This window comes from Rhea pennata, chromosome 17 (genome assembly GCF_028389875.1).
Source record: "Rhea pennata isolate bPtePen1 chromosome 17, bPtePen1.pri, whole genome shotgun sequence".
NCBI lineage: Eukaryota > Metazoa > Chordata > Aves > Rheiformes > Rheidae > Rhea > Rhea pennata.
In genome coordinates, this window is record NC_084679.1 from 4,070,256 (window position 1) to 4,084,334 (window position 14,079).

The following is a 14,079-nucleotide window of genomic DNA, read 5'->3' on the forward strand; positions in this document are numbered from 1 at the left end:
TCGTATTAAGTTATTCAGATTCATACTGAGTGAAAAATAACTGAACTAGTAGGTAACTAAGTTCCTTTCAACAGCAGCAAACCTTCAGCAATACCTTGAGAACACAGAAGTCAACTGCAAAGCTAACAGACTCACAAGCTTGGGCCTGTAATTTCATTATTGTTCATTTGATATGTACTCAGTAATGAAGTGGAGGCTACACTTGCACAGTCTAGAAAAACCATGCATCATGTAGATGGTATGCAAGAAGATGCATACTAAGCTCCACTGCAGCATTCTGAAGTGTACAAAATCCTTCAAGCCCACAAAACAGAAAATATTAAAACATTCATCTACCAAACAATGCAGCAGTAGCATTTGCTACTGACCTCTCAGCTTTAGTTTTCTTTACAGGTTCTGAAGTATGAAGCACCTTTTTAACTTACAAGCCTGCACAGCACAAGCAACAGAATACATAATTTCTCTGGAGTCTTATGTCAGAAAGTATAAGAACATGACTTCTTCCCATTAAACTGCATAAGCTGAATGCATAAACATTAAAAAGGCTTCTACTTATAACGCGTTATTGACTATACAGAGCACATAGAGCATGTTTTCATGACAATCAGCAAAACATTTTTAATGTTATAACACCCACTTTAGAAGGGCTATTTTCCCAGTCAACTTCTAAAACTTTCAAAATTTTCTGTGAATGAGGGAAACGTCCCAGCTCTCAGCACATAAGATAAATGAAATTTTTGCTAGATTTAGAAACTAGAGGCAGAGAGTTTTTAGTATGACAAGATGAGTTTGCAGAGGACTCAGCAAGTGAAGACAAAGGAACTGGAAAGCAAAGTCAATCGCAACCATATGTGCTATTGCTAGAGCTCTTTAAAATATTACCTTCTTTCAACAGCCTGAATAAAGTCACTGAATTCCCTAAATGGAGTTCCTTCACCCCATATTCCAAGACGGTTCATATATGCCATATTTCTTGGCTCAGATGCACCTAAGAGAAGAACACAGTCTGTACTAAGGCCACTAAAAAGCATACAGACATTTAATATAAACCAAGTAGTACATACCTGTGGCACTAGCATAAACAACCCTAGCTTTTGGAAGTTTATTCTGAAGTTCCAACACAGCCAGACCTGTTTTTGTTGGTTTTGATGAACCAACAGGACACAAATTCTTAGCTTTATGACACTCATCAAATACAATCTGAACGTTAATTAAGGAAAAAGTTTTTTTTTTTTTTAAAAAAAAGTTAATTGCTAGTGCCAGAGCATGCACACACTCCATTACTATCATGAATAAATAATGATACATAGAAGCAACAACAGATAAAAATTAGACCATCTTTAAACGCGTAAACTTAAATAACAATTCGGTTACAGCCAGTTGAACTCAAGATAAAGGATACAACTCCATCAAAGTCTTCACCACACCAGTGAAGAAGCTGCTTTAATCTGGTTTTGTATTTACCACCAGACTGACTTTCACCAATAAGAGAAGAATAGGTGGCAAAAATGACACCTTTCTTCACACTTCCATTATGTTTTGAAGAAATTTTTCCATACTTGAACTGCAATAAAAAGATAAGAAAAGTTACAGAAGTTATTTTAAACAGATCCCTCCTCAGATCTACCTACCACAGGATTAAGGCATACTGGTGATCTCAGGCTTGAGGTTTGTATTCTTTAAATCCCCTGAATCCCCAGGTCATGACTAGGGCATAGCTGGCATATGGAAATTTGGTTAAGAGGTTATATGGGCTGTGCTTTACTTAAAGACAACTAGATCTGAGGCCTCTAAAGGTTAGCAGCTAAGTTCAACTACATGGTTTAAGTTAAATACAACTAACATTTAAGTTTCAATGCATCACTTAGAACTAATAGGTCAAATGCATTTATAGTTGCTACTGTAAATGACAATTTCCTAGAAGCTTCGTGAAGTCTTAAAACAAAGCAAGAATACTAACTTAAAATGAACTTTAAGTTCAGACAGTGAATTCAGCCACTAATTTCTCTTTGCATTTTATACTAATGGCTAACTACATAGAGATGCAACCTCTGAAAATAACTTCACATGCTACTGGTTCATGAATAATAGACTTTCTCAGCTTTTATTGAAGTATCACACTAAGTACATATAAAATGAGCACTGGGAATGGTGGAATAAGAAAAATACCAGATCTACAAGATTTAAGGTGCATTTCAGCTTCTAGAAAATACTCAAGCCAGTATTGACACTACTGGCTTGAAGACTAATGTTTCAAAAAAACATGCTAAGGGTTAATCCTACCAGGGGCCTTTTACATGATTAAAGCACTGTGTGGTTCTTCACAAGATTAAGGCCTGTCAAACAAGATCTAGACAATAAGTTTAATTAGAACAGTCTTACTCTTAAAACAGTTAACATGCACAACTTGTCACACAAGCGTACCTAAAGTTTTGCCTCAACTGTACATAGTAAAAAGTTTCCACACCTTGTTTAATGAATGAACCAAAATGTTTTTTGCTCCAATATCTCTCAAGTCTCTTTCAGCATCATATTTCAGATCATTTGACACGCTAAACCTGAAGATATAAAACAAAGCAAAAACTTCAAGTTACAGCAAAAGTTTAAAAAGCAGTTATCCAAAACATTTGTCTGAAGACAGATTACAATGAATTTAAATAGTCACTATCGTGTTTGCTCTAACAAATCCTGACACGCTTACCAGACTGCTCTTTTTCTGCCTAACAAGTAATTTTCATAGATTATTCCAGCTATGGTCCTTCCTTTTCCTACACCAGCACCATCACCTATCAAGAATCCAGCTCTGTCTCCATTAGGCAGGAATGTTTCATGTTGCTGTAGGAGAAAGAACAAAAACTTGTATTCATTCTCCAAAACACATCACTATGGATTGTCAGAAATGAGCAATCATATGACACATCCTACTAGATGAGACCAGTTGTCCACTTGGCTAAGCACTCAGTCTCTAGCAGCGAGAGAGGACATAATTTAGGGAGATCACGAGTCGACTACTTTGTGGTCCATTTCTTTCTTTCCTCAGCATTCCAAAATGCTGTAAAAGCTATATCCCTGTCTAGTCCTTTTGGTGTCCATGAACAGACTGCTGTCCACCATTTTTTCCAACTGCTTTTTTGAACCCACTGATACATGCCTCCATAGCCTCTTCTAGCAGCAAGCTCCAGATATTAACTACCTACTGTGTAAAGTATTCTTTTATCAGTTTTGAACCAAACCGCTACCAGTTTCATCAAGTTCTTGTTTTTTGTGATTTGATGGACAGTTCCACGTTTGGCCAATCCACTGCCTTCTTCATTGTGTATTTGATGTTATCCTCCTCCATTTTTCTCATCTCCAACCTGAGAAGTCCCAGGCTTTTTAGTCTTTCTTCCTAAGGCAATTTCGTTTTTATGATGATTTTAGTTGTCTTAGTTCCACTAAATTCCTCCTTGAAGGGCAGAGACTAGAAACACACACACGAAATACCAGACATAGGCCCGCTAAGGTTTTTAGGTAGCGGCAAAACACCCCCAATCTTGCTCTCAATTCCCTTTCCCAGTGACATCCAACAACACCGTCTTTTTTGGCTGCTGCTAGAGCAGCATGTTAAGTTATTGCAGAGAAAGAAAAACCATGGATTCCAAGATCACCTTCTTGAGTCTTACATGACACTGATTTCAAACTATCGAAAGTTACTCAGATTATTCTTCCTCAGGAAGAGATTAATCTACATTTATCTACACCAAAACTCATTTGCCTCCTTTTTACAGAACTCAAGCCTTTCTGCTTATTCTTTTTGCTCCTTATAAACTAGTTGCACCTGTCAGATACCATTTTTCCTCTCAAATTTTATGTTACTTATTAAGGTCTACTAATGCCTAGCATACCTGGGCTGCGTAAGTGATTGCTTCAAGTTGCAAAGCTGACAACCAGCCACTATCAATTGTTTCTTCTGATATTGATGTCTGGTACCATACATCAGGAGGAGTTACACTGGACAATGAGCTGGTTTCCACTACTGGGTCAGGATGACGTAGACCAATTTTTACTGTTTGGGAAGGAGGGTGGGGAAAGGAGGAAAAGATGAGAACATAACAAAGAGGAGTTCTTGTTGTTAAAGCTCAGGTTAATATATTTATCAAAGCAAATTACAGCTATCCATCACCAAAACTGAACTCAAGAACAATCACGTTTCACAGTAACTATAAATCTTCAGAACATCAAAAAAACACTGCAAAGTATCAGTTTGAATTTATAAAGTAATTGCAAAGCTTATCTTTTTTCCCCTCTTCTCACCTCCCCTCAGTTTTTAGGGATTAGATACAAGTCCATTTCATAAAAAAAAAAAAAAAAAGTATTATATTCATGTACTTCACATGTTTGAAAGAAACTGCTCTGAACCAAAAGGCCAGCGGCCTAAAGATGCCAGAATCGCAAAAGCAACATTCTTCTCACTATTTGGTGCTGGTTTTGAGCAGTATGAGAGGAGAAAAGATTTAGAACAGACATGGTTTAATTGTTGACAGATCTCATCTGTGACAATAAAAATTAACTATTTAACTACAAACCACACGCAAAATCAAGCAATTTGCTTTGCCTTTACAGCAGTATCAGCAACGTAACTAGGAAGTAAGATTATAGCCTTTTTTGTCATGACAATAAGGGAGAAAAAAAGGGCAGATGGCAATTCACCCCGTCAGACTTGTTTTGCAAATCTAAACTATAACTTAGGAACAGTGTAGGAAGAATGTGCTTACGGTCCTTTCACACCAAAAGATTCAAAATGGATTCTTACGTGCAGTAGTGACTACTTAATGCCTTTAAGAAGGAAAATTATTTTTAACGAAGCTTAACACAGCTTAGAAAAAGCCTAATTTTGGTTCATCAGCTATATTTTAGAAACAAGCACTACCAAAGGTATGCTAAAGAATTCATTTCTTATTCAAGATATTTGTGCAGCTTCCAAAATTGACTAAGTGTGATAGAAGAAACAAATTTCCCAGGCAAAAAAAGCAAGACCACAAATTCAGGTCCTTTTTTATTTGACTCAAATATTAAAGCTATAGTATTTTGGCATGCACGTTATTTACTCTTCTGTTCCTATTCTGCTATCAAAGCATTTCAGTCTTGTGATATCTATAAGATAACTATGTCATACATTTTATTGGCATATACTCAGCATAGGTTTCTGCGTGGCCCATTTCTTCTTCATCTTCTTCCTCAGGTTCTTCCTCCTCTTTTACTGCTGGCACTTTCTGAAATACAGAAATACTTGCATTAGTCAAACAGCATCTTCTTAATACTTCATGTCCTGGAAACTAATTTGAGAAACAAAAGGAGCACAAACTCCACCATTTTAATGCATGCACTAGTTGAACCAGTGAGCAGCAGGGAGGAGGAAACAAACAAACAACTCCCACCCACGCAAAAGGAAATACAGTTTTAAGCTGAAAAACTCAAAGACAAGAATTCCACCCAACCAAATAAAAATCATAAATAGTCAGCAAACTTCATCTCTTTTGTAATGATCCAAGTGCTCCAAACTCACATAAGCAGAAGAAAAAAAAAATACTATTTTTTATTCTAACAGCATTTTAAATCTAAACTAAGACTTAAAGAAAATTGCCTTTAAAACACAACAGCTAGTTAACAAATTTAACTTTCAAATACACCCATAAAATCTCCTGCAGTTTCACACTGCTTAAGTAACTTCACAGCTTAGGGGAATAGTTACAGTAGTCACTATAGTTATGTGTGATATTTTCTGAAACTAGCAGTTATGTATTTTGCTGTGGTCTTTGAGAATATGACTACAGCACTCTAGATTACTAGTAAGAAGTCTTTCACAATTAATAATTCAATATTCAATAAGAAGTAGTCATCTGAAAAACTCACTGCATGCCAGGCACCCTCAATATACTTGAAACTGAGTCTTTCAGTGAAGTTGCTGAAACTCAAATACTTACAGCACCAGAATGTTTTTTCATTACAATTTGAAAGTACTGAAAGAAGATACTCAATTTATATCTTAAATCCAACAGCACCAAATCTCAGTCATGTTAGTCTCCCAGCTTCTTCACTGTTTGTGTAACTAGATATGTAGCAGTGATATTTTAAAAGAAAAGAGTTTTAAAACACCAAGCAAAGGCACTGTCTATCAGCTTTAATAAAACACATCCCTCTGTCCACACAATGAAGTCCTGTTAAAGACATAATTTCCTGGAAATAATTTCCTGGAATTCTCATTTAACATGAAGAGTCTACTCTGTACAGCTGTTAGCTTTATTCACCTAATAAAGTACTCATCTAATGGACAAACTAATCTTTTTCTGACACAGATACATTTGACACAATTTTAAAGCACAAGAGGCACACACAAGCAACTAAGGAAACTAATTACAGGAGGCAATGGCCAATAAAATAGACATTCTTTTAGCAAATTAATCGTTTGTTCTTACCATAGTAGGTGAAAAACTTCTCATTTTAATGTCATTTATCCATATTCTTGCTACCTCTTTTGTAGAGGCCTCCTTCTTCACCGCACCATTGCTTAGATCAGCTATTAAAAAAAGTTGCATTTTACAGAAATTCCCTTGAAGCAATAATTCAAATTAACATCCTTCTCTGTTAGTGAGTTCCAAGAGTGCTTTTGGGACATTGAATAGCACACTGACACTTCAAGAACACCATCAATGTATTTATCCAAAACTCAAAAGATCTGAGCAAGCATGGAGTTAAATCCTGTTATTTCTTTGATAAAACTTATCATCTAATACCACTGCATCTGATGCACGTGTGTATTACTTTCAAATACTCCAAGAAAAGAGACCACCACCAAGTCTATCCATACTATTTAGAAATACTCCACCCTGTGAACCTTTTGAGTTTAACAAACAAACCATAGACCTTGGCGTTTCAACAGAAATTAACTTACCTGGTCTGGTGGCATTTACCACCTTTGGAGAAACTACAATTATTTCTGCAAAAAAATAAAGTCATTGTTTTGGATACAAATGTTTTTAAAGTCTACATGGGGATTCTTTAAGAATATTTAATAAGTTTCCTATTCTCACCCATATTTGGAAGGAAGTGGCAACAGGGCTCAGTACAGAACTAAGATATGTTTGTGTACGGACAGGTATAAGATATTGAAAGGCGCTCTCAAGCTTCCATTAGGTTGATAGTCAATGTATGTATTAAACTTGACACAACTGAAAAAAGCTAAGACACCTGCACAAATAAAACTGCTTCCAAGAGGTCACATAATTTAAGCTTTTAATATTTTTAATTTAGAATTCCTACTGTACAAGTTCTACCAACAGCTCATGTTTCCTTCCATAAGCTTCTCTGCCTTGAATTTTGTCAAGGTTCTTTGTCATCATAAGGATAATGGCAGATCCAAAACCACAAGTTTATAAGACTAGAAATGCAGTTCTAGAAGCTACACATCTCCTTTTCACCTAACACAAACTACACATTCAACTAATGCTCATGTACATTTTCCCTGACATTAAGCTACTGATAAACAAAAAATGTGAGAAAAGACTATGAAAAGGTATCACAAGGTAAAGATTTGGAACGTGGTAACAAAATGTTTGCGGCATTTAGATTAATACCACCTCCAAGCAAAAACATGGAAGAGGTAAACTTTTAGAACCCCAAGAGTAACAGAACAAATTCAATTCCTCTCATGAAATATACAGAAATTTTTAATTTCTTTCCAGGGAGATACTTTACAAAAGCTCACTATGATAAAATACTAATATACACTAAAAACAAACACACACACACCAAACTCCCATTACTTTAGAAGCTATAAGAAGGAGCAAGGGGAAGTATTGTCATTAGTCATAATTCCCTGTCAATTATGAAGTAGAATAGAATCTGATGCAGGTTCAAGTAAGATAGCTAATCATAAACTTAAGCGCTGCAACTTCAGCACTGCAACTTCAGTAATTTTTCAGGTATTAGTTTTAGCAATTTGTCAGTTGCACACTAAAATGTCATTAATCTCATTCTTTAAAGACAAAAGGTTTCAAGAACCTTTAAAACTTGTTAGAAGTTAGGGTGAAGTGATACAAAGTAACAGGTTGTCAGGTCTTGTTTTAATTCATCATGATATTCCACAACTCAGTGGGAATGAGGCCTGCAAAGATCTTCAGATGAGACTATCTTAGCTTTTACCTGAAATATTGTAATTACAAAGAATGTAAGAAAACTCACTTGCTGCTGTTGCTACCGGCTGGGCAATATTAGGAGGTGGCTTCAATTTCATTAGTTCATTAAGACTATTATTCTTTAGCAGATCTTTCAGCTGAATCTGGTCCTTTGAAGGTGTAGTGGTCAAGGCATTGCGTACTGCTGGTGCTGCAACAGAGGGTCGAGTTGTTGTGCTGGTCTGGATGATTTTTGCTACAGTGATAGTCTGCCTTGTAGTTGTTACAGGTGTGGTTTTTGTCATCACTATAGTAGTCCCCAAAGTTGGAAGTTGATTTATTTGATTCAGCACAAAGGTTGTGGTAGATGGTGGTTGCTAGAAAACAAAACAAAGTTTTGTAAGTAAGAAAAACAACTAAAAAAGCAGACTTTATTTGCCATTCAACTAGGAGTCACTAGTTTAAGAGAGTTGTAATAAGGAATGTCTTCACATGACGTTGTTGGTCTAAAAGGTAATTACTTTTAGAACTTTCAATCTGGGCAAGACCTTTCAAAACTTGCACCAATATACTACTACGTGTATTTTTGTGCTAACTTGTTCTAAGATCAGAAGAAGGAAATAAAGAATAGGATGAAGGATTCATCATTTAGACACAAAACTACTACTATATAGAAATCCTGAGCTGTACAGAGTGTTACACATACAAAACAGCTGCAGAACTGTCAGGGTAAAGAGCCTGCATTACTTAAAAATGTATGTGCACGTTCTCCCTTTTTCAAGCATTCCTCATGACAACTGCCTTACAGTAGATCTACTCTTCCCATTCTCATTTTGAGTGTAACTACCACAGAATGGTTAAGGTTGGAACAGACCTCTGGAGATCATCTAGGCCAATGCCCCTGCTCAAGCAGGGTCCATCAGAGCACCGCTGTGGTGCTCAGAATTCTCCGCAACTACAAAAGGCAGTACAAAGCTAGGACACAGGAGACAACTTTCTCACTCCCAGAATACGCCTGCAGGGAAAGTAAAAGGCACACTGGACCCCTCCAAGCATTTTTCTGTGTGTTGCTTGTCCTTCGTCACATCAATTGCACCAACCCATGGATATGCTAAGCTTCCAGGGCCTTAAGTACAGGTAGTACTGAGATGATGGCAACAACCAGTGGTGGGTGTTTCGTTCCTTGGTCTTAAAAGTCTGCCTCCTTCACTACCTTTTACTAATGTACCCATATAAAATCCTGCAGTGCCAGTTCTTACCCGAACATTTAATAAGGCTGGAGTTGATACAGTCTCTGGTTCTTGTTTCACAGCAGCTGTGGCCTCAGTTTCCAAGCCTAATTCTAATGCACTAAGCGGCACTGACTGTAGAGGGAAAAAAAAAAAAAAAAAAAAACAGCATCAGGCACTCAGCAGGAAAAAAACTTAAGTCTAAATATCCACCCACAAAATGGACATAAGCAGTGAAGTCTTCAACTGTGCTCATTAACAGAGGTTTCACTGAAAACATAGATCATCAAGTGCCTGATTTCACCTTCAGTGAAGCTCCACATACAATACCTTTTCAGTTAACTGCTGTGAAAATGTAACTAGTTTTGTGATGTCACTGTTTGACATACTACTGTTCCCAGTTTGCACCTAAAGCAGTTTTACATTCTTGCAGATTGAATGCTGTTACAGAGACTAAACATCAAATTAAATTACTTTTTATTCATTTTACAGGAAAGCAGTTAGATTCTAATGATATTAGAGTCCGTATGAATACATGTTGGCATATGCTTATACTGACCTAAGCAGTGTATTTCAGACTGCTTTTTTTTGTATAAAAAGTTTAAGATGAACTACCAAATCATCTTCTAGTCTCAGTACTCAGAAGCAAAGAATTTGAGAACTCCACATTACTCAAGCACTTATTAAGGACCTCCCCCATACAGCAAGTATGAGCTCTCATGTTTTCTAGCAATAGTTATGTTCATATTTTAACCTGCTGAACAGCTGGAGCTGGTGCTGGAGTTGCAAGAACCACATCTGGAGAATCAATATCAAATAGATCATTTGGACTGATTCCACTCTCACTCAAAGCAGCAAGCAACAGATCTTGTCCTGGCTCCACCATCTCTAAAAAAATTAGACCATAAATACAAGTTACATTGAGTTTTGTCTTATTTGCACACACACTCACATTTGTAGTTCCCTTTCTTAGATTTAAGAGACTATTCAATGCAGTAATTTGTATACATCGTTTCACTTTCTAGACCTGCCCTAGATCTTTTGTTGATTTGTAGATTTTCTTATTTTTATAGTTTTAAATCTTTTCATTACAGCCAAATTTAGAAGAGGTAAGAAGAATGAAATAGCTTATTATAAATCTGAATGTGATAGTATTTTATGTAAAGAATAAAGATGACCCTTCTAGTCTTCATCATACGTTTTTAAGCATTCCAAGAAATAAAAAGGCAGAAGAAATCAGACTGTGCTATGTTAATGATACATCTTTCTCAAGAAGCACATTGAGTAAGGGATGCACAATTAAAACTCGCTCACTTTATCTTATAACAGTAAGTCAGTGATAAAAAAAGCTTACAAGATAAACTTATTTCTTGCTTGCTGTTCATTAGGAAATCAGTTATTCATTGCAGAAATTTTGTATAATATAAAGGACAAACATTGTACTATTACAGTATTTTAACTACACTATTACATAGGACACCAAAGTTGTATTACAGGTTCCTTGATGCATGGAGCAGGCAAAGTTAATTTCAAAAGCTACTTTGAACAGCACAAGAACACATTAGAAAAAGTTAGATACTACATGTTTTAGGATGGAAGAGCAAACATATGTTCCGTTCTCCCAAGAAGGAAGCCGATTTGCCATAGTACTAAGACAAATGTTAAATACGAATCCACATCACTTCAGCTGTTGCCCATATAGTCTAAAGCCCATCTCAAATAAGAAGTTTCCTTTACCTTCCTGCTAAGCCACACCCCTGTACTGTCTATTGGTGACAAAACATCTAGACACACAAAAAGTGAACATCTAATGAGGAAAAAATAATTATCTACCTTAGAATAGATACATCTACTCACTGACTCCAAAACAGTGTTCAACCGCCTATCTTTCTCTACTCCTACAGCTAAGCCACATTCAGCTGCATGGTCAGACACATTAGGACATTTGATAGAACAGGAAATTATTATAACAAAGCACCTGGCACTTGATTCTTACTCTTCCTAGTTTTGATCTCTCCAATAACAGAGTGATACCTTCTTTTAGCAGATTAATATTGACATGGCGACATCGCAAGTGAAATAGTCGCTGTAACATTGTGGGACAAACTGAGGATTATTTTTAAGTGAGAACAAAGACCATAGATGCCCACAAGAATACTGATGCCACAAACAGTAACTAAGGGAACTGCTGTGTCAGAACCAGCCTGTGCTTAAAAATAAATAAATAAAAGGACACCTGAGGCAATCAGATAAACTACAAGCCAATAGGGCCTTCTACCATTTTATCAGGTACAGAAGTAATTAAGAAATGAAGATACCTAGCAGATTTAAATAACACAGCACTCCTTCAAAGGATATCACCTCCTACTAGTCTACCTCTTACAATCCTGAATGGGTCAATAAAAACGGACATGAGAACAGCCTGTTAACTTTATCCTTCACCAGGGTTAAGCTTCCCTTCTCAAAGAAAGGGGCTACTACATCTATCTTAAAGTGTAGGCAAAAAAAAATCCTTCATTTTCATCAGGCAAAATATTGTCAGTGATCATCCTATCTAGTTTAGAAGCTTATGGCATTCTTTACTAATTAGAAAAGGGTGAGAGAAGATGAAGTCTGGAGATGAAGTTCAGCTTATACTTTTGGTGTCAGGAACTTCAGAGCAACCATTGCAAGCAAAATTCAGTACAGAAGGGGAATTGACGCTAGTTATCCCCTCAGACTGGCAGCTCTGAAATACCTTTGCAACTTTAACTTCACAGTATTGATCAGGAAAGTGCACTGTTCTGCACAGTGGAAACACCCTTGTTCAATACAGTCAAATAGAAATGTCTAAATGTACAAAGGAAGAGATAATGACAGTTATGTCATTATTTAGTCCGCAGGTATTCTTGGTCAAACCATCTCTAAAAGGAGTTATGACTAGAACTTGAGAGATAAGTGGCTGTATTAAATACAGGCACGTAAAGTCAGAAGCTTGCAGCTGTTTATTTAGAAGAGAACTAGGACAAAAAAAATCAAGATAATTTCTAGTCTACTTTTGTAAAACAAGAAGGAAAGGACTTTCTACAAAATGGAGACTCAAAGCATCATTGAGATTAGAAAAAAAAAAACCCTTATCTTCCCCAAACATCATACAATAGTGCCAAAATCCATCAAGCATGTTTGAAGTCAAGTTTAACACATCCAGGACTACCCTTAAAGTCTCCATCTTTAACTTTTAAAAACCATGATGGCTTGGATGTCTTGAGCACAGACTCACTGACTTAAGGAAAAAAAAGGATTTTTATATATGCATATATATACACATATATATATACATACACACACTCCTAGCAGAAACACTGAACAGCTTAAAGCTTACATTAGGTGACTAGAGATAGAAGTTAATATAGCAATTCCTATACTTCCAGATTAAGTACATTCAATTTTAAATCATCCTTGTCTTAGTAGACCTGCATCCCTATCACACTAATCCCAAGCTTTAACAGTCTTAAAAAATTAATGGCTGTTAGCAAAACAGCAGAAAGTGAAAACACAACTGTTCACTTGTCCATCAGTCAGTCTGGACAATGAAAGTTAGATGAGTTTCACTTATTTTGTTTCTATACAGCAGAAGCAAAGCTGCATTGTCTGGAACTAGAACAAGGGGAATTCTGAACTTCAGTAAGTTTTACATTAAAATTAATAAACAGCATCAATTTTAGGTTTTTCATAAAACTTCAAAAATAAAAAAATGTATTTCTCCCCTCCCCAATTTAGTTCACTTGAGTAAGGAAATGAAGTGAGAAGAAACATAAGAGGAAAAGCTGCATCTTGATAGCTTAATTTGTTTTTTTTTGTGACATATGCTAGTCAAGCCTAAAATGTTATCAAGCCAAAACAGCTCCGTAATCTCACAAGGTAGGAGGCTTCTTAGTTAACATAAGTGAAAACGACTTTATCAAGCTCTGCAGCGCGGCTTTGGCAATCCTATATAAGGACCTGTTTGCCACATTTTAAAAAACCCCAAAAGAAATTACTTATATAAAAAAAGTTGTGAATATTACAAGCTGTTCCCTGAGCATTTCACCAGTGGAAGAACTGTTCCAAGCATGCAGAATCTTGCAGACAAGGTTGTCTACGTTTAGTCAGGCTGTCCAATGTCACTGAGCAAGAACCAACCTGTTAGATAAAACTAAAAATATGTATTTATAAAATTTCAACAGTAATTGTGCACCAATTATTTTCTATTAATAAAGGAAAATGGTACAACCTGCTGCCATTTCAAAAAAAATGGCTACTAAAATTTATTAAGAATTTTTGTAAGATGATACACTGCTAAAGAATATGAAGTTTGATATAAAGACAATGCACACTGGTAGTGAAACCAGGTAAATAACTGTTGATTTAAAGGAACAAAACCAGAATGCCATGTTTAATACTATGACATGTATCCATGCCAACCTGGCTTGCTCTTCCCCATCCCTCCATTTTAGTTTTAGTAGAAGGGGGGGGGGGGAAGAAAAAAGAAAGACTCAAAAAACCCACATGTCAAGCAGCCTGCTCTCCACCCCCATTTCTCCTAAGAAAACTAGCAGTGGAATCCTAAATCATAGAAAGGCTTTCAATTCCAAAATCTCTCAGCATCACATTATAGCACTGTATAGGTATACCTGAAGTACTTACTTAATTGCAGCAAACTCTGATAGCACAACTTA

The 14,079-nt window shown here is 36.2% G+C and overlaps 1 protein-coding gene across 3 annotated transcripts in view; it reads right to left on the reverse strand.

The window, feature by feature from the left end:
* SBNO1 (strawberry notch homolog 1) overlaps positions 1 to 14,079 on the reverse strand; it is a 31,835-nt gene that overhangs the window by 15,031 nt on the left and 2,725 nt on the right. For 2 of the 3 annotated variants that reach the window (XM_062589708.1, XM_062589710.1), the window contains exons 2-12: positions 10,137 to 10,270; positions 9,413 to 9,517; positions 8,221 to 8,530; positions 6,456 to 6,556; positions 5,156 to 5,252; positions 3,885 to 4,045; positions 2,702 to 2,835; positions 2,468 to 2,558; positions 1,403 to 1,564; positions 1,065 to 1,200; positions 883 to 988 (exon numbers count right to left, since the gene is read on the reverse strand). In XM_062589708.1, coding sequence (XP_062445692.1) covers positions 883 to 988; positions 1,065 to 1,200; positions 1,403 to 1,564; positions 2,468 to 2,558; positions 2,702 to 2,835; positions 3,885 to 4,045; positions 5,156 to 5,252; positions 6,456 to 6,556; positions 8,221 to 8,530; positions 9,413 to 9,517; positions 10,137 to 10,268 — 1,535 coding nt within the window. In that variant the 5' untranslated portion in view covers positions 10,269 to 10,270. Of the gene's footprint in view, positions 1 to 882; positions 989 to 1,064; positions 1,201 to 1,402; positions 1,565 to 2,467; positions 2,559 to 2,701; positions 2,836 to 3,884; positions 4,046 to 5,155; positions 5,253 to 6,455; positions 6,557 to 8,220; positions 8,531 to 9,412; positions 9,518 to 10,136; positions 10,271 to 14,079 lie in introns of those variants that run through there. The other variant, XM_062589711.1, reaches the window with a different exon arrangement.